This window comes from Lithobates pipiens, unplaced genomic scaffold (genome assembly GCF_037356315.1).
Source record: "Lithobates pipiens isolate NorthernLeopardFrog02 unplaced genomic scaffold, aLitPip1_a1.2 Scaffold_3, whole genome shotgun sequence".
In the NCBI taxonomy this organism is placed as follows: domain Eukaryota; kingdom Metazoa; phylum Chordata; class Amphibia; order Anura; family Ranidae; genus Lithobates; species Lithobates pipiens.
This window is the reverse complement of record NW_027507790.1, coordinates 86,450,753-86,473,839: the sequence shown is the minus strand read 5'-3', so window position 1 is coordinate 86,473,839 and position 23,087 is coordinate 86,450,753. Positions and strand designations below refer to the sequence as shown.

General features: G+C 43.4%; 1 protein-coding gene across 1 annotated transcript in view; it reads left to right on the top strand.

Moving 5' to 3' along the window:
* ALDH2 (aldehyde dehydrogenase 2 family member) overlaps positions 1-21,888 on the top strand; it is a 59,510-nt gene extending 37,622 nt beyond the window's left edge. Inside the window, exons 9-13 of the mRNA XM_077462007.1 lie at positions 2,073-2,257; positions 5,993-6,157; positions 6,596-6,753; positions 17,867-17,981; positions 21,451-21,888. Coding sequence (XP_077318133.1) covers positions 2,073-2,257; positions 5,993-6,157; positions 6,596-6,753; positions 17,867-17,981; positions 21,451-21,483 — 656 coding nt within the window. The 3' untranslated portion in view covers positions 21,484-21,888. The remainder of the gene's footprint in view (positions 1-2,072; positions 2,258-5,992; positions 6,158-6,595; positions 6,754-17,866; positions 17,982-21,450) is intronic.
* Positions 21,889-23,087: the final 1,199 nt, after the last annotated feature.

Below are 23,087 nucleotides of genomic sequence, written 5' to 3'. Positions count from 1 at the left end.
GGCACGGGCAGGCATATTGGCGTACAGGTACGTCCAATATTCAATGCCGCCCTGCCATCGGGAGCACGCCGGCGGCGGCGCGCTCCCGCGCTGGTCGGGACCCCCGTGAGTCCGGTCGCGGGACCCGCGGACTCGATTGCCGCGGGCATCCCCGCGATCGTCTCACGGAGCGGCCAAATGGAGGAAATGCCGAGTAAACAGCATTTCTCCATTCTGCCTACCAACTAGTGATGCTGATCTCTGCTCCATGTGATTGGAGCAGAGATCAGTGTTCACTAAATGAAAGCCCAACCCCCCCCACAGTTAGTAACACACCCCTAGGAACACTTAACCCCTACACTGCCACCCACTGGTTAACCCCTTCACTGCCAGTGTCATTTACACAGGAATCACTGCATTTATATAGCAGTGATTACTGTATAAATGGCAATGGTCCCAAAAATGTCTGGGTCCCCCACAATGTCGCCGCCATTACTAGTAAAAAAAAAAAAAAATAATAAACGTATTAATAAAAATGCTATAAAACTATCCCTATTTTGTAAACGCTATAACTTTTGCGCAAACCAATCAATAATCGCTTATTGTGATTTTTTATTTTTTTTTATTTTTTTTTACCAAAAATATGTAGAATACACATCGGCCTAAACTGAGGGAAAAAATGTTTTTTTATATATTATTGGGGGATATTTATTATAACAAAAAGTAAAAAATGCGTTTTTTTTCAAAATTGTGGCTCTATTTTTGTTTATAGCGCAAAAAATAAAAACCGCAGGGGTGATCAAATACCACCAAAAGAGCGCGATTTGTGGGGAAAAAAAGGACGTCAATTTTGTTTGGGAGCCACGTCGCACGACCACGCAATTGTCAGTTAAAGCGACGCAGTGCTGAATCGCAAAAAGTGGTCTGGTCTTTGACCAGCAAAATGGTCCGGTGTGCAAGTGGTTAAACCACAAGTATGATCCCGACACTGGTATGTGGTGTGTGTGTGTGGGGGGGGGGGTTCTTCAGGAGAACATTCCCCTCAATGTTGGTGATCCGAATGGCTATTACTGTTATTGGCTTATAAAGCATCTGCTCAAACCAATCTCAGTTTTGATCAAATTCTTTTGAGGCCAGAGAACAGATACTGTATGTGGTCTGTAAGACACCTGATCTCTCCATAAAGAGGACTTGTTGTGGCCCATATTATCACTTGTGATAATAATGCAATGATGTGGCTTGATTTACACTAGTGTAAATCATAGGTCCCTCACCCATATGTAAACAATGATTGCTCAACACTTGTGAGGTGTCAGCGCGAACATCAGAGTGAGAGCAATGATTCTAATGGCAGACCTCTTACTCTAAGTTGGCAGCATCCGAAAAGGCTATTGATAGCGTCCCCAATGGAGATTTTTATATATAGTTGATCACTGTTCCACAGGCTTGCGCAGCTGTAAGCGTGACATGTTTGATATCTTTTACTCAGAGTAACGACTTAGTTTCATGTCACCAGGGGGTTACCCTGGTAACCTTTTATATTTTGGACTGTAATCTCTTATCTTTAACCCCTTGGCACCTCCTGGCCCTTAAAGAGTGTAAGATGCTGGGAGGCGGGAAGTGGGTTTATGGTCATGTGACCGGCATGAGTGGTTGTCGCAGCAGTCACATGATCGGAAAGCGCCTGTTCACAAGCAGCAATCGGGAGCTTTTGTTTAGCCACCGGTAACGGACTGGAATGCCTAGCCGCTGAGAAGCTCCATATTTGCATGCTGAGGTTAATTGGCTTTTTTGCCTTTTCCCTCAGAAAACGTGAATTTTGGTAAACTAATGCACAAATTTTAAGCAACGTAAAAATAAAAGGCAACAACCATTTTTTATTTTCCAGGGCCTCTGCTTAAAATTAAAATGCATACATAAGTGCTAAGTAATTTGTCTAGCAAAAAAAGCTGATTTTTACATGTACGTGAGAAATGTCAGTTGGCTGGGGGGGGTAGTAAAGTGGTTAATTTGTGTTGAATATAAAAACTGGGTGAATTTGATACTGTAGAAGCACCTGGTTTACATTGTATTCATTCTTGTGTTGTGTACAGTGGACTGGGCTGTGGAACAGGCCCACTTTGCTCTGTTCTTCAATCAAGGACAATGCTGTTGTGCAGGCTCTCGTACCTATGTTCAGGAGGATATTTACAATGAATTTGTGGAGAGAAGTGTACACCGGGCCAAAAACAGGATTGTCGGAAACCCCTTTGACTTCAAAACTGAACAAGGCCCTCAGGTACATCCTAAATAGTCACATGATCTGGTTTCAATATTTTTGTTTTAATACATTATTTTTTTTTTTTTTTTTTTTTTTTTATTGAAATTGGAAACAAAATGTACAAATGGATATCAAGATCAACAAGCAAATTTGATAAAATATACACTGAGTTAATTTAAAACATCTGCTGAATTTTCACCAAGTGAATAGCCATCAAAATGTTAAATCTGAGACCTAGATCTCTCCACAATTTTGCTACAGTGGGATTAGGGAATGATGGAATAAAGAAATGGTTGATGTGGGAATAGGAAAGTAAAGCCTTTCTTAGAGGGGCTCAGTTCTCACCTAATGTCTACTAGATCATGGTAGAAAAAATTCTAGCCAACTTGGTTCCAATCTTGGGTGAAGCGGCCTGAAGGATGTTGGAATTTATCAAGGGTGGAATCTAAGGCTACATTCCAATCTCCAACACAAAGCAGAAGTAAGCGGCCAAAACTGAAATTTCCAGAAGTGAAGAGTGGTATTGGGTATTGGCATATGCAGACTATTTGCTTTTCGTGCTGACCCAACCTTTGACCCCCTTGCCCAATCTCCCTAAAGCCCTAGACAATTTTCAGGCCGTCCCGAACTATAAAACGACTCAAAGTCCTATACCCTAAATATCGCTCTCCCTCCGGATAATGTAGCACAATGCAAATGCAACTTCCCCTTTCAATGGTTGCTGCGCTCCCTTAAATAACATGGCATACATCTTCCAACGGTGCATGCTGACCTCTACCCTCTCAATTTTACCAAATTGGCTGCTGCCATACACTCTGATCTACACTCTTGGGACAGAGCACAATTCTCATGGTTTGACTGTGCATCCATAATTAAAATTAACATATTGCCTTGCCTTCTATATTCTAAACCACCCCAATTTTACGACCCCTTAATTTTTTATTTTTTTTGTCCGACAGACTGAGAACCTTTCTTTGGCTTAACAAAAGCCCTAGAGTTAAATATGCCACGCTTATGCTATGCAAATGAGCCAGCTTTTATTATCAGGAAAGTGAAGGACTGGGTTGTGCTGTAACAGTCCATGCCCACCCATCTGCAAGTCTGGCCTTGGCTTAAAGATCCCACCAGGCCACATGTAGAAGATAATCCTGTGCTGAAACCCACCTTTGTTCCCCTTCTGGATGCTGGAATTGCGATACTTCTTGACAACTAAACATTCCTCCTAAAACATTCCTTTAAAGCTGGATCTCACCGACAAAGACTGGTCCTATATGAGTTTTAACCTCCTAACGCTGCATTCACACTTCAGCGTTTTGAATTGTGGGCAGATTTGCCGCGATTTGAAAGCACTAATGTGTGAATAAGATTGTGGGACTCCCATTTTGAGATGCCATTATGTGGAATGGCACTTAAATTTGTGGTGCGGGTCTGTGGCAACCCGCATCATGTGAAGCCAGTCGGTCAAAAAAAGTTCAAGAGCTACTTTTGCGTGACATTCTTCACACAATGCGGGTTGCCACGATTGCAGCGTGATTTATGGCGCCAGATCCACGCCATGATTTTGGGTGTCCTTCAGGAGAATGCCATCTCAAATGTGAGTGCTGAAATTTGTCATTCACACATCAGCTTGCCCACGATTCAAATCACTGAAGTGTGAATGCAGCCTTAATGTTAACATCCAAAAAACCAACTACAAACTACATAGTCACTGGTACCACACTCCCACATGCCTCCATGCCATCTTCCCTGCTGTCTGGAACACTTGCTGGCATTGCCAAAGGGACACTATTGCACATGGTAGTACTGGCCTATGTTCTTTCTGAGAGGCTATCCACTCAGCGATCACATAGCAGGCAGACCAGGAACCTACCTTTTTTGAGCCAGCCACTTTACTGCTACACTGCTCGGATATGCCTCTCCCCCCCCCCCCCCCCCCAAATATATACCATTCCTTACTGTTCACCTGTTGAAAGCAGCCAAAATGCTCATTCCCAGTTCCTGGTGTTCCACTAAGCTTCCAGGACTCGCTGAATGGTTCCACCTTATAAACCAGGTGGGAGAGAGATGGAGGAACTGGTACACCCCAAGCAGAGAAACTGACTTCATACCTTTTTTTTTTTTTTTTTTTTTTTTTTTTTTTTTTTAAGCTCTCTAAGCAGCACTACACCCCCCCCCCCCCCATGGGGAGGCAGGAGGATATTTGATTCCCCCCCCCCGCTGATTTGTAAGTTTGCCCACTGATAAAGAAATGAATAGTGTATTTTAATTGTAGGTTTATTTTAACAGTGAGATAGAATAATAAAAATCCAGAAACTAATTTAAAAAGTTATTTCACTCATTAGTGCAAATCCATTTAATTTACCCCTTTGCAAAACATTATTTGGTGGAAAAACTCTTGTTGGACTTTTGCAGAGGTCTGACATTTCTTGTAATTGGCCACCAGGTTTGCAGATCCTCTCCAGGTCCTTAAGGTTTCAAGGCTGACTTTTGGTAACTTGAACCATTCATCTTCCTCCACATATTTTCTTTGGTACTTAGGTCTGGGGACTGGCTAGGCCACTCAAGAACTTTAATATGCTTCTTCTTGAGCCACTCCTTTGTTGGCTTGGCCTTGTGTTTTTGGATCATTGTCATGCTGGAATACCCATCCGTGACCCATTTCCAATGCCCTGACTGAGGGAAGGAGGTTCTCACCCAAGATTTGACTGTACATGGCCATGGTCCATCGTCCCTTTTTGATGAGGTGAAGTTGTCCTATCCCCTTAACAGAAACTCCCCCAAAGCATAACGTTTCCACCTCCCATGTATGACAGGTGCTGCAGGATTTCAGTCCTTCACAGCATAGTGTTACCAATTGTTTTCTTGGTGACTATGAATCCCAGCTACCTTGAGAACATTGACAAGATTCTCCCATGTAGTTCTGGGATGATTCCTCAGTTCTCATGATCAGTGAAACTCAACTCCACAAGGTGACATCTTGCATGGAGCCCCAGACTGAGGGAGATTGACAGTCATTTTGTGTTTCTTCCATTTGCGAATAATCGCACCAACTGTTACTTTCTCAATAAGCTGTTTGGCGATGGTCTTGTAGCCCATTCCAGCCTTGTGTAGGTTTACAATCTTGTCCCTGACATCCTTGGACAGCTTTGGTCTTGGCCATGGTGGAGAGATTGGAATCTGATTTGCTTCTGTGGACAGGTGGGTGTTTTTTCTTTATATATATTTGTATGTGTATATTAGCACTTTTTTTTTTTTTTTTTTTTTTGTTATTTTAAGTGCTCCTAATCTCAGCTCATTACCTAGTATAGACACCTGGGAGCCAGAAATCCTCCTGATGGGGGATTAAATACTTATTCCACTCATTAAAATACAAATCAATTTATAACTCTTGAAATGCATTTTTCTGGTTATTTTTGTTCTGTCTTTCACTGTTAAAATAAACCTACCATTACAATTGTAGACTGATCATTTCTTTGTCAGTGGGCAATGTACAAAATCAGCAGGGGGTCAATACTTTTTTTTTCCCCTTCACTGTATTTTGTATGTTTAGACGTATGTTGAGAAAAAACACTGTTTAATGACGACTCAACCATATTTTCCCACTGCAAAACATTAAAGGGAGTCTAGTGGGCTGCTTTTCAGTGCACATGTTTTACAAGAGCATAACAATCCTTTTTTATAAAGTGCAGGAAATAGGGGGTGTGGTGGATTTTCTTTGAAGGGGGAAAAAAATGAAAAATGTCTGTCTTTCAGGTGGATGAGGAACAGTTTAAGAAGATCCTGGGTTACATAAAATCTGGTAAACAAGAAGGTGCCAAGTTGTTGTGCGGTGGGAATCCTGCTGCTGACCGTGGATACTTTATACAGCCCACAGTGTTTGGAGATGTGACTGACAACATGACCATTGCTAGAGAGGAGGTATGAAGGAGCTCTGTAGGAGAGATTGGTGGCGCTTTTTAGGAATAAAAACTCTTCTTTATTTCAACTACATAAAAACATGACATACAATGTACACTTGGCAATGAACGTATTTCACACATGTGCTTAATCATTGCAATGAAGTGTCTTAATTCCTAGAAGTGCCCCCAACCTCTCCATCTACATGTTCCTCTGGCCACAGACCAGGCTGGCAACTGGGTCTGTACAGCTGCTAGGGATTTTTACAGGTTGCCTGGAGTGGTCACAACACACTGCTTTGCATACGAAGGAGCTCTGAGCTACTGTGGAAGGGACTCGAAAATATGTCAGCCTGGACTTTGGTCTTTTAATTTTACCTTTTTTAATTTTGCTATGTTTGCTAATTTTTGCTATGTGGCACATTTTCCCTGACATATATATTTTTATTTTTTTGTTTAGATTTTTGGCCCAGTAATGCAGATCCTAAAATTCAAGAACATTGAGGATGTTATTGATCGGGCCAACAGTTCGGAGTATGGTCTAGCTGCAGCGGTGTTCACAAAGGACATTGACAAAGCAAACTATGTATCTCAGTCTTTGCGGGCTGGAACTGTGTGGTAAGGCTGCCCACTGATTACTGCTGTAACTTTTGCAACTCAGGTTGGGGTTACTAATGGTCCTGGAAAGCTAAACCCCTTCATGCTGATGTAAAACATATATGCGGCTTAACGGAAGTGTTTTTTTTTTTTTGTTTGTTTTTTTTTTGTTTTCCCGTGGGCTGCATATGTGTATATCTCCCTTTTGTGCTGGGAGCTTGCTGCGCAATGTGCTCCTAGCAGGCTCTCATTCTAACGATTGGGACCTGGGACTGTTGGTTCCAGGTCGACTGATCGCTGTGATGGCCAATTGGAGGCTATTAGTGATCAGTCACTGTGAGCCAGCCCCTGTGTTTATTTCCTCTTCTGAATGAAGAGGAAGATGAATAAAATGTTCCTCTAGATGCAAGCGAGGAAAATATAAACAAATCAAACTATAGGTACAAACTACTAACATACACATGTGCCGTTGCAATCAGGAGCAGGAATTTTATTTTTATTTTGGCTTGTTCTTTGGTAAACCATGATGTCTGAGAAATATACAGCTAAATTAAAAACTTGGGCCAGTTTTCCTTTGGTAAATAAATCGGTAGATAACTGTTTACCACCAGAAGAGTTCACTTTGTCCTGGAAAAACACAAGGTATAATCCACCTAGGTACACTAAGTAGGTGTGATAATCTGTACAGTTTTACTAACTCATGTCAAACGTGCAAAATTGTGCTTGGGCACTTTGAGTTTTGACCTGAAGGGGTTAAAGTGATTGTAAAAGATCAAATTTTTTTTGTTTATGAAAAAAAACACCATGTTATACTTGCCCTCTCTTTGCGATGGTTTTGCACAGAGCAGCCCCAATTCTCTTCTCGGCCAGTGCTCCAGGTCCAGCAGACCTTTAGGGTAATAGTCAGACTCGCAGGCTGACCAGTATGCATTTTCAATTTTCCGATAGATGTTGGTAAGATGACTTTTTATATATGGTCAAATTCACACCAGAGATTTGAGGGCCTTTTAGGGACCTTTACAATTTGGCTATGAGTATATGTACAGTATGTCCTTCAAATAACTACCTGTTCATTACTCTTTTTGAGGCTTAAGGATTTTTATATATGGGATTAGCTGAATCCACTTTAACAAACGGAAAGGAGTGCTGGCTGGCATTGAGCTTCATAGCACAATATTCTGTGCTGTGCACCTGTTTTTTTTTTCTTTCTAAACTGCAGAGAGTAGTGCTGGAACTATGAACTGAACATAGAGTCGCAACCATTTTAGGAAATGGGGATAACTGTGTAGTGATTTGGTGACTTTGAAATCAACTACAAGATGATGATCTAGATGACAAATGCCACTCGGCGGGTAGGCTGTGTGCAGTGTCTAATTAAACTTTGTTTTCCTGGTGCAGATTGCATAGTGCACACACTAGTCAAAAGCCCACTTGCCTTCTTTGTACATCTCTGGCAATCTTACTTGTTTGGGCAGTTGCTCCTTTACTGTGCTTTTCTACTAACATCCTTAAACTGTCAGAATTATTTGCGTTGACATCGCCAACTTGGTTTTTATGTGTACAAGTTTCAGGGCTGTCTTCTGCTTACGGAGTTATTCAAAATAAGTAGGTTTTCAGTCCTGACCTCAATGCATGTTTACAGGACCGCAAATTTAGCCAATTAAGTGGGTGTGTGTGTGTGTGTGTGTGTGTGTGTCTGCATGTGTTTGTTTTGTTTTTTTCTCCAAGTATGTTGTTGAGGAAAATACACAAATATACAAACGGTACAGGTTCCAGTCAAAATTGTATCGCATGCATGCATACATGCATGCATACATGCATACATACATACATACATACATACATACATACATACATACATACATACATACATACATTCTCCTGTTGGGGGTGTGACCGGATGAGGATGTGAGGGAGCGAACGTGGTACCTCTCCCCCCTTGCTATTCCGAGATGCCGATGAGTGACGGAAGCTGGCTGAGGATCTGAAAGCTGCTGGGTGAGTGGTGACTGCGTGGGGCCATATGACTCTTGGACCCTCGGTCTGACAATGGGCTTGGCTGAGTGGCGCAGTGGTGAGTCCCCTGCCATGCTCATCGGACAGAGGAATAGATCTGGCAGCAGTTTTGGCAGGCTGAGAGCCAAGCACTAAGTGCACTGCAGAGGTATGAGAGGCTCCTGCCCTGGCAGAGGTGTGTGCTGGCAAGAAGCCAAGCACTGAGTACGAGGCAGCGGTGTGATGCTCCTGCTGTGCTCACTGGGCGGAGGAACAACACCAGTGGCAGTGTTTACTACTAAAGTGCCATGCACAAAGTGAGATTTGGAAATCTATTCCTTGTGGAGCACGGTGTCACAAGTAGAGACTTCCCCCGAATCGGAACCAGCCTGGTGGATAGGTGAGAGACATTCACTATACTTTCCTCCTTTTTTTTTTTTCTCCCTGGGGTGCAGGTGTTATACTGCCCTAAGTAGGACAGAAGGCACTGGATTAAGTAAATGGCTCGTCGTGATAAAGGGGGGATGGAGGAGAGTCACCGCAGCAGGATAGTGCTGGTGCCACGGCTACTACGCAGCCGCAACAAACTGTAAAGGGGAGCCAGGCAGCAGCCAAGTTGGAGAGGTTCATGCATACTCAAAGCCAGACCCCTCCAAAAGGAGGACAACAGAATCCCCAAGTTCAATCTAAATCAGTCTTGGGGCTCCAGCTGTGAGAAAAGGCAAAGGTCATGGTCAAGTAGCAGCAGTAATGGAGGTGAAATAATGCAGGAGGCAAATCCATAGGGGAGGAAGCCTAGGACACTTTAAAATCACCATCTGGGGCTGGTGCGCTAATAGAGGCAGAACCATCACTAAAGGAGGTCTTGCAAGCAATTTACTCCTGTAAGCTGTTTTAAGATGGTCAGACAATTTAAAGAAAATCAGGGAAGATCTGACCTTTGGGTTTGACTTTCAAAAGTTTCGCGAAAGGACCACCACCCTGGAGGGCAGAGTTTGCTTAGGGGAGGATGACCTGAATCCCATTAACCACTTCAGCCCCGGACCAATTTTCAGCCTAAGGACCAGAGGTCTTTTTACAATTTCGCACTGCACAGTTTTAACTGGTAATTGCGCGGTCATGCAATGTTGTACCCAAACTAAATTTGCGTCCTTTTCTTCCCACAAATAGAGCTTTCTTTTGATGGTATTTGATTGTCTCTGCGATTTTTATTTTTTGCGATATAAATGGAAAGACCAAAAATTTTGATTAAAAAAAATCAAATAAACTCAATTTTAGTCATACGTTTAGGGCAAAATTTATTCAGCCACATGTCTTTAGTAAAAAAAAATGTCTAAGCGTATATTTATTGGTTTGCGCAAAAGTTATAGCGTCTACAAACTAGAGTACATTTTCTGGAATTTACACAGCTTTTAATTTACGACTGCCTATCTCATTTCTTGAGGTGCTAAAATGGCAGGGCAGTACAAACCCCCCCCCCCCCCCAAATGACCCCATTTTGGAAAGTAGACACCTCAAGGAAATTGCTGAGTGGCATGTTGCGCCTATTGATTTTTTTTTTTTTTTTTTTTTTTGTCCCAAGCGATTGAATAATGACACAAAAATAAAATAAAAAAAGTTTACAAAAAGTTGTCACTAAATGATATATTGCTCACACATGCCATAGTTATATGTGGAATTGCAACCCAAAATATATTCTGCTGCTTCTCCTGAGTACGAGGATACCACATATGTGGGACTTTTTGGGAGTCTAACCGCGTACGGCACCCCGAAAACCAATCACTGCCTTCAGGGTTTCTAAGGGTGCAAATTTTTGATTTCACTCCTCACTACCTATCAGTTTCGAAGGCCATAAAATGCCAAAATAACACAAAATCCCCCAAATGACCCCATTTTGGAAAGTAGACACCCCAAGCTATTTACTGAGAGGCATGTTGAGTCCATGAAATATTTTATATTTTGCCACAAGTTGCAGGAATATTACAATTTTATTTTTTATTTTTTTGCACAAAGTTGTCACTAAATGATATATTGCTCACACATGCTATGGGCATAAGTCAAATTACACCCCAAAATAAATTCTGCTGCTTCTCTCGAGTACGGGGATACCACATGTGGGGGACTTTTTGGGAGCCTAGCCACGTACGGGATCCCGAAAACAAAGCACTGCCTTCCGGATTTAAATATAAAACGCTACCAAAAAAAACTGTTAGCGATCGCAGGGATCAGGCCTGACTCTGCGAATGCTGCAGTTGTGTTTAGTGTTTCGTAAGAGACAGCGATCGATCGATACTGCACTTGGGTGGGCTGGGAGGAGGGGCAAAACGCAGGTGCTAGCAGGTATCTGGGCTGATCCTGCTAACAATGCGTTTTTTTGGAACCCTAAACTGCTGGGGACGCTAGTATAGATCTGATTAGATCAGATATTGATCTGTTCAGATTCTATACCACTACGGGAGGTTTATCCTTTGCGCGTGGGTGTTAGCGGTACTGTCACTAACCTAGCGCTGCCTGGGGCGACGCAGACCCTGACCCTAAAACCTAATTGATATCACGCGCCGGGTGATCAGGGGGTTAAACCTTTATTGGGTAATGGTGGGTGCCCTGATGCTATAAAAAACAAACTAACCAGAGTCACCCGTAACACTTATACGGTGATCACTGGTGAAAGGGAAAGGGTTAACTATGGGCAATCAGGGGGTTCAAATTTTTATTAGGTAGTATATGGGGGTCCCTGGCGCTATATAAAAACCTGGCGGGAACCTAAATAACTGGCTAACCAGCGTCACCAGTGACACTTATACTGTGATCGCTGGTGAAAGGGTTAACTAGGGGCAATCAGGGGGTTAAAACCATTATTTGGTAGTATATGGGGGTACCTAGCGCTATAAAAACCTGGCGGTGAACCTAAAAAAATAACTAGCTACCTAGTGACACTAATGCAGCGATCAGAAAAATGATCGCTTAGTGACACTGGCAAAAGGGGGTGAAAGGGTTAACTCTAGGGGCAATCAGGGGGTTAAACCTTTATTGGGGGGTGGTAGGGGGCTACGCTGGACCTAACACTAACTGCCCTGACAGTAAAGAAATGATCACTGCAATCAGTGACACTGTGACTGGGAGTGGGGGGGGGCGGAGGGGGATGGGGGGGGGGGGGGGGTTTGTACCTATGTTAGTGTAGTGTTGGTGCACACTTACTGTGTCCTCTCCTCGTAGTCCGGTCCATAAGACCGCCCTGAGGAGAATGACATCACTTCCTGCCTGTGTTTACTATACACAGAGGGAGGAAGCTTCTCGTTCGCCAGGAGCGATCGAGAGGGGATGGCCAGAAACCAACGGCCATCCCCTCATCCCAGATCGCTCCTGCAGTAAAAAGGACCACCTCCAGCGGGAGGGGGTCCGATCGGACCCCCCCCACCCGCTGGAAGGCAAGTACGTACATGTACGTGCTTGTGCCTGTACATGCCATTGTGATGACGTACAATGGCATGCGGCGGTCCTTAAGTGGTTAAGCGGGAGATTAGAACAAATGATTAAATGAGTTAAAAAATGATGACATGGAAAATAGGATGCAAAGAAAAAATTATAGAATTGTGACGCTCCCTGAACAAAGTGAGGGTCCGAACCCTGTCGCATTTCTGGAGAAGTGGTTTAAAGATTTATTTGGAGAGGACACTTTCACCTTTTTTTTTCACAATGGAGAGAGCCCACAGGGTGTCCTTTAGTGATGGCTATGCAGGACTTTAATATGGTCATGGACCAGAAATTAGATGGGTTTCCCCTGTTGAAACAAATGGGCACCATAGTGGATCACAGTCTGTCCCAATTTATGGGGGAGGCTGGACTGAAGTATATATGGAGAGTACAGAAAAGCCAGCGATACTTGTGCTTTTCCAGGACGCTCCATACTGCCCAGAGGCTATCTGGTTCTGGGGAATGAGAAGGCGTTATTTGTGGTAAAGAATGCAAGCTACATGTCAAGAGGCCTCTCGGACCATATTCCGGTGACAGTCAGTAGCATTAGGGTAGAGTAACCACCCCAGGGAGTGGAAAATAAGCCCTTTCTGGATGGAACTGATGGGGGAGCTGAATGAGGTTTTAAGGGCCTTAAGAGAATTTGTTGCATTAAATGGAGTGTCAGAAACCATGAATCAGACCGAGACAGAAGTAAAGTTAATCACACTTGTTTACCCGCTTCAGCCCCAGAAGACTTTACCCCCTTCCTGACCCAAACACTTTTTGCGATTTGGCACTGCGTCGCTTTAACTGACAATTGCGCAGTTGTGCAACGTGGCTCCCAAACAAAAGTGACCTTTTTTTTTTTTTCCCCACAAATAGAGCCTTCTTTTGGTAGTATTTGATCACCCCTGCGGTTTTTATTTTTTGCGCTATAAACAAAAAACTATTTTTAGAAAAAAATTTTTTTACATTTTGCTATATTAAATATCCCCCAAAAATATATAAAAACTAAATTTTTTTTTTTTTTTCCTCCCGCTTGGGCCGATATGTATTCTACATATTTTTGGTTTGCCCAAAAGTTATAGCGTTTACAAAATAGGGGATAGTCTTATGGCATTTTTATTAATACTTTTTTTTTTTTTTTTTTTTTTTCCCAATCATCACTGCGACATTATGGCGAACACATCGGACATTTTTTTTTTTTTTTTTTTTTTACACCTTTTTTGGGACCATTGTCATTTATTCAGCAATCGGTGCTATGCAAATGCAGTGATTCCTGTGTAAATTACACTGGCAGTGAAGTTTTTCCTGGGACGTGTTTCTAACTGTGGGGTGCGTGGCTACGTGTGACACTTTGCTTATCTCTTCTCCCGATCACAGGGAGCAGAGATTGGTGACACTGTCACTAGGCAGAACGGGGAGATGCTTGTTTACAGTAGCAGACGATCGCGGGTATCCCCGTGACGATCGAGTCCGTGGGACCTGCGACCCGACTCGCGGAGGTCCCGGCCGGCGCGTGCACACGATGGCACAGCGGCAAATTTAAAGGGATGTACAGGTACTCATTTGCCCAGCCATGCCATTCTGTCGACGTACATTGGCGTGCGCCAGTCGGGAAGCAGTTAATAATAAAAAGGTAAGCATAGTCAATACATAGCCAGAGTTCAGTAACCAGATCTGGTAGTATGCCAATGTCAGAGATAAACATAGTAGTACAGCAAGCAGGATCAGGAGCCAGAAGGGATGTTAGCCGAGCAAGTCTTCAACAAGAACGCAGGAGAAAAGTCTGAGATGTGACCAAAGGCAGAGATGAAGTGAGCTGGACGGCTTTAAGTAGGCAGGACTGACGAGCAGATCAACAGCCGAGTCACTGTGGCAAGAAAGGAGCTGGCAATTGGCTGACAGCTGAGCGGCCAGCTCCGAGGGCAGTGCTGAGCCCAGCCCTGACATGGAGGTACCACCTCCGAGGGGGTGGTATGGGATACCTTGAAGGCTTTCCTTTGCGGTATGATGCAAGTGCCAAAAAATTTAAAAATGGACCAAGGATTAGGAAAAGGTGGCTGGGGAGAGGGTGACAATAGAAGAACTGTTAATGACCCAACACTTTTATATACTCAGGGCATGGATAAATGCCTTAGATAGAATAGATAGAATTATCAGTTAATGATGCTTAGGGAAGTAGAGAACAAGCTTTTTCAGAAACTACTTGCCTTTGGGGAGGGAGGAAAGTGTAGGGCGAAATGCTCGCACACTTGGTTAAAACAAACTCTCCCCATTTGTACTTCCATCCCTCACCATAGGGGAGGGTAGGGTATCTTCACATATATGCCAGAAATGGTGGATACGATAGAATATTGTGAGGATTTGTATAGCTCCCGGCAGGAGGAAATTGGGGAAGAAATGGATGTCTTTTTCAGGAATTTGGTGATCCTTTTTTCTCTGAAATGGCTAGGGAGGAATTTGATCTACCCAGAACAATGGAGGAACTACAGAGGGTTATGCAGGAGATGGCAGGTCAGAAATACCCAGGACCTGATGGTTTCCCAGCCGAGACATACTGGCACTACGCAAAGGTGCTGCTGCAGGTCCTGAACTGGTCGGCGACAGGGGGGGGGGGGAGGAGCGGGAGCTCCCCTCATCTATGATGGAATCCACTATAGTAATAAGGAAGGTAAAGGCCCACTTAATACATTGTTGTATAGACTGATCTCTTTACTAAGCACAGATATAAAAATTCTTGCGAAGGCCTTGGCAGCTTCATTGAATAAAATACAGAAACTTGTCCACCCCGATCAGTCGGGATTTATACTTGGAAGAGCTACTAGTACAAATATAAGGCGGAAATATTTGCACCTTCAGGTCCCAACTGATGAGGATGGAGCAAGGGCCATTTTGTCCTTGGATGCCACCAAGGCCTTTGATAGCCTTGAATGGCAATATTTGTGGAGGTCTCTGGCAGCATTTCAATTCGGCCCGATTTTTATTAACTGGGTAAAAATTCTTTATAAAAAGCCAGAGGCAAAAGTAAAGATGAATAACAAATTTTCTGATAAATTTTGATTGATGGGTACGAGGCAGGGGTGCCCTTTGTCACCCCTCCTCTTTGCCCTCTCAATCGAACCTCTGGCAATAGCCCTTAGGTCCTCCTCCGAGATGAGAGGACTTAGAAGGAAAGGGGTGGAAGAAAAAGTAGCATATGCGGACAATCTCCTACTATTTCTCGGCGATGCACAGAATTCCCTATTGAAGGCCACGGATATTTAAATTTTGGACAACTTTCTGAACTTGCTATAAATTGGGAAAAATCTTTATTGCTACCGGCGGATCCCATAGAAAGTCCCCTGCCTGAGGAGATTCAAATAGTGCATAAAATTTAAATACCTGGGAATAGATATTTCTAGCGATTCCCAAACAATATATTATGGAAAATGTCCCACTCCTAGTTAAATTTAGGGGAAAAATTTAATATGGAAATGGCGTACACTATCTGTAGCGGGCCGATATAATTAAAATGCTATGGATGCCGCAGCTTCTGTACACACTACATGACTTCCCGGTGTGGGTGTATAAAAAACGGTTCCAAAATAGACTGTTTAGAGAATTTATTTGGAGGGGTGGTCCATCAAGAATTCGAGTACTTTACAATTACAAAGACAGGGAAGAGGAGTAGCACTTCCACACCCTCTGCGTTACTTTCTGGCGTCACATCTCCAGCATATGGGAGGGTGTAATATGCTGGGGGAGGGAGATGTTACAAAGCACCCCCGCATAGATCAATTGTGGAAGCCATGGAGGCAGGCTCCTTTTCTTCTGGGTTCCCCACTCTAAGTTTGAGAGTATGGGACACAGCGAAGGCACTATTGGGGTATAGGGGATTCAGAGTATACCCGCTTGTAGGAAAATGGCAATCTGGGGGTAGTCCAGAAGATTGGGACAATCAAAGAATGGGAAAGGTGTGGAATAAATGTCATTATCCATTGTGAAATCTTTCCAGGAACTGAGAGGATGTACAATACTGAACAAATCTTTCTTTAGGTATCTACAGATCAGGCATGCCCTGTGAGAACAGTTTAGAGGGAGGATATTGGAATGGAGCAAGATCCCTTCCCTTTGCTCCAAAAAATTATCAATGCAAAAATTATGAAGGGTCCAATATTGAGTATACCCTTATATACACACAAGGGGAGTCTGGGAGGGACAGAGTCCACCATGTAGGAAGAAGTGGGGGGGGGGGGGGGGGGATGTGGTAAACATAACTGAAGCACAGTGGAATAGAATCCTGGAACTCTCACCATTGGTTTTGCTCTCCCCCTCCCAGAGGATGTCGCACTTGTTACATTATACCCAGCAAAAGCTTTTTTTTGGCCGCAGATTGGCTGCCAGCTACCCTAGGTGTGGGGAAACGGGGACTTTATTCATATGTAAGCTGTTTTGTTACTGGAGGGAGGTACTAGGAATTCTAGACCATATATTTGGGATTCCCCCAAACCTGGATGTCAAGCTGTTTCCTAGGTCTGGTAGAGGGAGAGGGAAATCCAGGAAACACTCAAGTTGCAATTTTTGAGATGTTTATTTCAGGCAAAAAGATTGATGGCTCAGATGGCACTATGTTAGACAAAGCGGTGTAAAGAAATATAAGATTTGGAAACCTTGGTGTGATATAAGAAGCATCAATATTTTAAAAAGAGGGTAAAAATAAGGAAGATGGGCTGTGACCTAATGAGAGTAGTGTAAATGAGTGAAAGGTGTTGGATGGGAAGATGAGATGAATGGTTGTGATTGTCGGAGGCTGTTTGGTGTGGGGTGGCTGGGAGAGGCGCTCGGAGTAATAGAATGGGTGTTGGGTGGAAGATATTGGGGCTTCCCACTTAATTATCCGATAAACTTGCATCTCATAGGTTTACTATTTTTACTCCTGACTGGTGGGGGGAGGGGGTGAGTGGAGATGAGCTGATTGTATAAGATGTATAATGAAAAATGTTTCTATAAAGTTAAAATTAAAAATCGCAGTCTCCGCACATTGCAACACTCAGTAAATCTCCCCACTCCTCTGTCTCCCTAACCATGAAATATTTCACGTTTCCTTCTTTAAACATAGAGCCAAGTAGGGTTAAAGCGGAGGTCCACCCTAAAATGGACCTCCGCTCATCGGAATCCCCCCCCCCCCCTCCGGCGCCACAATCGGCACCTTTCAGGGGGGAGGGGGGTGCAGTTACCTGGATAATCCAGGTAACTGCACCCACTTCCGGGCTAGCTCTCTGCGGAAAGGGGCGCAGTAGGGAACCGGGAAATGAAGCCGAAAGGCTCCATTTCCTGATTCCCATACCCAAGATGGCGGCGGCAGGACCTGACAGACGAGCGAGCGATCGGCTTCGGGTGCCGACATCGCGGGCGCGCTGGACAGGTAAGTGTCACTATTTAAAAGTCAGCAGCTGCAGTATTTGTAGCTGCTGGCTTTTAAAAAAAAAAAAACGCGGGGTCCCGGTGGACTCCCGCTTTAAGGGTTGACAATTGTTCTGGGGCTTGCCTAGTCAAAAATACATGGCAATTAAATCTTCTAAATATCTATCCTCCCTGGCTCCCTTTTAACTATATATTCCCTGCTCTGCTACTTAAATATGTTGCACTCAAAAATCCCATGTATATACATATTAATTTTTTTTTTATTTTTTTTTTTTAGGGTAAACTGCTATGATGTCTTTGGAGCACAAGCACCTTTTGGAGGGTACAAAGCTTCTGGAGTTGGGAGAGAGCTGGGAGAATATGGATTGGAGGCATACACCGAAGTGAAGAATGTAAGTGCACTGCAGACTTTTTTTCTTTCTCATTTCTCCACTCTCTTGGAAAAATGTATTTACTGTATTCAGTATTCCTTCATTCCTGTCTTTAAATTGTCCACTGGCATATAACCTATGCAGTGTCATCAGCACCACTTGGGAAGAGTGTGCTGGCCTTTCATTTTATATATTTCCATAGGATTGATTGACATTTGATCACCGTGGCTGGATTTGGTGAGGATTTAATATCTATGGGTTGCCTGTAGATATTGGCAGCTGAGGCTCAGGGGGCTGAATAACTTTCCATTTAAATAAATTGGGACATATTAAAACTTATATCTGGGTGTATTGATGTGTTATGCCATGCATTGGCATGAAATCTGAGGCATCCAAACAGGTGTTTTTATGTGGGTTTTAATGGGAAAACTCTTCAGCAAAAGTGTATATTGCGGGGTGTTGGCTCAAGGGGGATCACCTTCCCTGGGGAAAAAGGGTAGTCCAAACGGCAGGTTTTCTTAAAATCTGACTTATAGCCAGTTTTTATTTTTAAAAGGTTGCATGAAAATAAAATAAACACAACCGACACTAAATCCTCACCATCCAGGCACTAACTAAACAGTTCAGTCTCCTGACTCCCAGGTGAAGGGGGTCACCCACAAAACAAAGATAATGCAAAACTTTTTTTTTTCCCCTCACAAAGCAGACTTCACATGGGGCTCTCTCTCTCTCGGTTATGGCTTCCTGAGTCCCAAGCCCAGAGCAATTCTTTGCTCCAGTCCTACTTTATACCACCAGTTGGTGGACTGCAAAATCTGGTCTGGAACCAACCCTGGTAAGGTGGCTGGTAAAACCCAGACCATACCCAGATGGTGTGTGTATAGCTAGGAAAAATATTCATACCCCTTGAACTTTCCACAATTTGTCATGCTACAGCTAAAAATGTAAATGCATTTTATTAGGATTTTATGATAGACCAACACAAAGTGTCACATAATTGTGAAGTGGAAGGAAAGAAGGAAAATGATTGTTTTTTGCAAATATGTTAAAAATGTGGCATGCATTTGTATTCAGCCCCGCCCCCCCCCCCCCCCCGAGTCAGTCCTTTGTAGAACCACCTTTAGCTGCCATTACTGTGTGTCTCTATCTCTATCTCTATCTCTATCTCGTCTGGCCTTCATGATGCGGTTTGTTCACGAACGTTCTCTAACAAACCTCCTGGGGGCTTCACAGAACAGCTGTATTTATACTGAGATTAAATTGCACACAAGTGGACTCTATTTACTAATTGAGTGACTTCTGAAGGTGGTTGGTTCTACTAGATCAGGGATCTGCAATTAGCGGACCTCCAGCTGTTGAAACTACAAGTCCCATCATGCCTCTGGGTGTAATGCTTGTAGCTGTCAGTCTTGCTATGCCTCATGGGACTTACAGTTCTGCAACAGCTGGAGGTCCGCTAATTGCATATCCCTGTACTAGATTTTAGTTAGGGGTATCAGAGTAAAGGGGGCTGAATACTAATGCACACCACACTTTTCAGATGTTTGTTTGTAAAAAAAAAATTTGGAAAATCATATAGCCTTTATCATTTTCCTTCTACTTCACAATTCTGGGCTACTTTGTTGGTCTACCACATAAAATCCCAATAAAGTACATTTACGCTTTTTGTTGTAACATGACAAAATGTGGAAAACGTCAATGGGTATGAATACTTTTTCAAGTGTATATCACATGTATATGTACAGTTGTGCTCATAAGTTTACATGCCCTGGCAGAATTTTATGATTTCTTGGCCATTTTTTCAGAGAATATAAATAACAGATGTTTTTTTTTTTTCGCTCGTGGTTAGTGTTTGGCTGAAGCCATTTATTATCAATCAACTGTTTACTCTATCTGTGGGAAAAGTTAATTGAACTGTGTAAAAATATATTCAAGGAATTGAGAATGCCAATCGGCAGTGTTCAAACTCTAATAAAGAAGTGGAAAATGAGGGGTTCTGTTGAAACCAAACCACATTTAGGTAGACCAACTAAAATTTCAGCCACAACTGCCAGGAATTTTTGTTTTGGGATGCAAAGAAAAACCCACAAATAACTTCAGGTGAAATACAGGACCCTTTCAAAACATGTGGTGTGGCTGTTTCAAGATGCACAATAAGGAGGCACTTGAAGAAAGATGGGCTGCATGGTCAAGTCGCCAGAAAGCCATTACTACGCAAATGTCACAAAATATCCTGCTTACAATACGCCAAACAGCACAGACAAGCCTCAAACTTTCTGGCACAAAGTCATTTGGAGTGATGAGATCAAATGTGCACTTTTTGGCCACAACCATAAACACTACATTTGGAGAGCAGATGACTATGATGAAAGGTACACCATTCCTACTGTGAAACAGAGGTGGATCGCTGATGTTTTGGGATTGTGCAAGCTACAGACACGAAATTTGGTCAAAATTGATGGCAAGATGAATGCAGTATGTTATCAAATGCTGGGGGAACATTTTCATTTATCAGGCAGGAAGCTGCGCATGGGATGAAAGTGGACATTCAAACATGACAATGATCCAAAACGCAAGGCCAAGTCGACCTGTCATTGGCTACAGCAGAATTAAGTGAAAGTTCTGGAGTGAGCATCTCAGTCTCCTGATCTGAATATCATTGACCCTCTCTGGGGAGATCTCAAACATGCAGTCCACGCAAGAATTTTACAGGCAATGAAAAGGACTTTTGCCGAGAGGCATGGGCAGCTTTGCCATCTGAGAAGATGGCGGTCCTCATCCACAAATACCACAAAAGACTTAAAGCTGTCATTGATATTAAAGGGGCAATACATGGTTTTAAGAACTGGGTTATGTAAACTTTTTTGATGAGGGTCACTTGGGTAGTTTCTGTTGTGATTTTAAAAAGTAAACGCAGTTGATAAATGGCTTCAGCCAAATGCTAACCATTAGTGAGCGTTTCATTCGTATTCTCTGAAAAATGGCCAATAAATCATAAATTCTGCCAGGGTATGTAAATTATGAGCACAACTGTGTGTGTATAGATGGCTTGTGTGTGTGCACTGATTGAGGCAGACTGGTTAGAAAATCTTGCAAATTGCAATTTCCTCCTATAAACTGATGCTGGGGGTGTCAGCTGACCCGAGGGCAATTGTGATTGCCTTTGGCCCTCTTCAGTTTTCACTAATGTCGCACCATGCTTTATTCTGGTATTGACAACTGCAGCATTTTTGATGACCACAGAAATGTATCTGCCTGGCTTCTTATCTAGACCTTTCCAGCATTGGGTGGAGCTGCGAAGATGGAAAAAGCAATGGGCTTGATAAATATAAGTGGCTTCCAATTTATCAGATGGCAATGATAATATATATGATCTCAAAGTAATGAATGTTAACTGCCTACGTATTTTGTAGCTTACACTGCTGACAGACTTTTGTCAGCCACACTGTAGATCTTACTAATAACATCCCTTTTTTTCCCCATCTTACAGGTGACCATTAAAATCCCACAGAAGAATTCATAATCTGAATAGTCCTTTCCTCTCTATATGCACGTCATGTGTTCTGCTTTCAAAATGTGGATTTTATACACAAAGAAATGTGAAGTCAGCAGTTACCTGTCAATAATTTCTTTCAGTAGGACCAATAGAATTTCTAGTCTAAACCTCTTGTCACTTAACTAAAGCTACTTTTTTTTTTTTTTTTCTTGTTCTGTAACAAATTTGCCTTACTGCGAATGTCATAATCTTTTGACAAAAAAGGTTGAATGGTATCCAAGTGGAAGAATGAAAACTAAAGTTTGCCATCCATCTCCATAAGATAGCAGGTAGCCGTTTTTTGGTGTTTTTTTAAAAAGACAAATTAGTCAGTTTTGAACTAAGCACTTACAATATATTGTTACAATAAAAGTCCAATTCATGTTTGAGTCATCTGAGTCTTGTCATTTCTAAACTTTATTTCTTCCCTTTTTGCTATTTTTATACATTTTATTTTCTTTATTTTGTGTGTGTACACACTTTGTACCAGTAACACCCTTATTGGCATAATGTTTTGCCATTTGCTGAGGACGCTGATTGGGAGCCATTAGGCAGACCTTTTTTCGGCCATGACCCTTCAGCCGAATGGCCATCTATCTCTATTGAACCAGCCGATGGCTTGTGTGTGTACTAGGCTTAAGAGTAGAATGCAGTGTGTGTGTGTGTGTGTGTGTGTGTGTGTGTGTGGGGGGGGGGGGGTGTCATCAGGTCTGGACAGTTTATATTATGTTTAACTAGTTGACCGCCGGCCGTCAAATGACGGCCAGGCGGCGCAGCTATTGTGGCGGGAGGCCTCCCGTTTAAACAGGGATGCGCGCGATCGTGCGCGCGCATCCCTGTTTCTTCGGTGGCGGCGTGTCACGGAGACACCGCTCGCCACCGAAGGGGGTGAACAGCCATTCGTTATGGCTGTTTACCACGTGATCGGCCGTGATGAAGTCACGGCCGATCACAGATGGTCACACCCCCTACGTGCACGGCGCGAGCGCGCTGCGCGTGCACGTCGGTGGCGGCGTGTTCCCCGGGAACACTGCTCGTCACCGACACTGGTAAACAGCCATTGGCTGGCTGTTTACCCACGTGATCGGCTGTGATCCTTTCACAGCCGATCACTAAAATGTAAACAAACCGCGGTAACGGGATGTTACCGGGTTCTCCTCCTCACACACCGATCGTGTGTGAGGAGGAGATTGCGGTAACATCTCGTTACCGCATACAGTGTACACCAAACATACTGATTGCCCCCCCCCAATAAAGAGGACCTGTCACCACCCCTCATAGTACCTGTCAATCACAGTCCATCAGAGTACCTGTCACAGTCCATCAGAGTATTTGAGTACCTGTCCCAGCCCATCAGAGTATTTGAGTACCTGTCCCAGCCCATCAGAGTACCCGAGTACCTGTCCCAGCCCATCAGAGTACCCGAGTACCTGTCCCAGCCCATCAGAGTACCCGAGTACCTGTCCCAGCCCATCAGAGTACCCGAGTACCTGTCCCAGCCCATCAGAGTACCCGAGTACCTGTCACCAGGCCATCAGAGTACCCGAGTACCTGTCACCAGGCCATCAGAGTACCCGAGTACCTGTCACCAG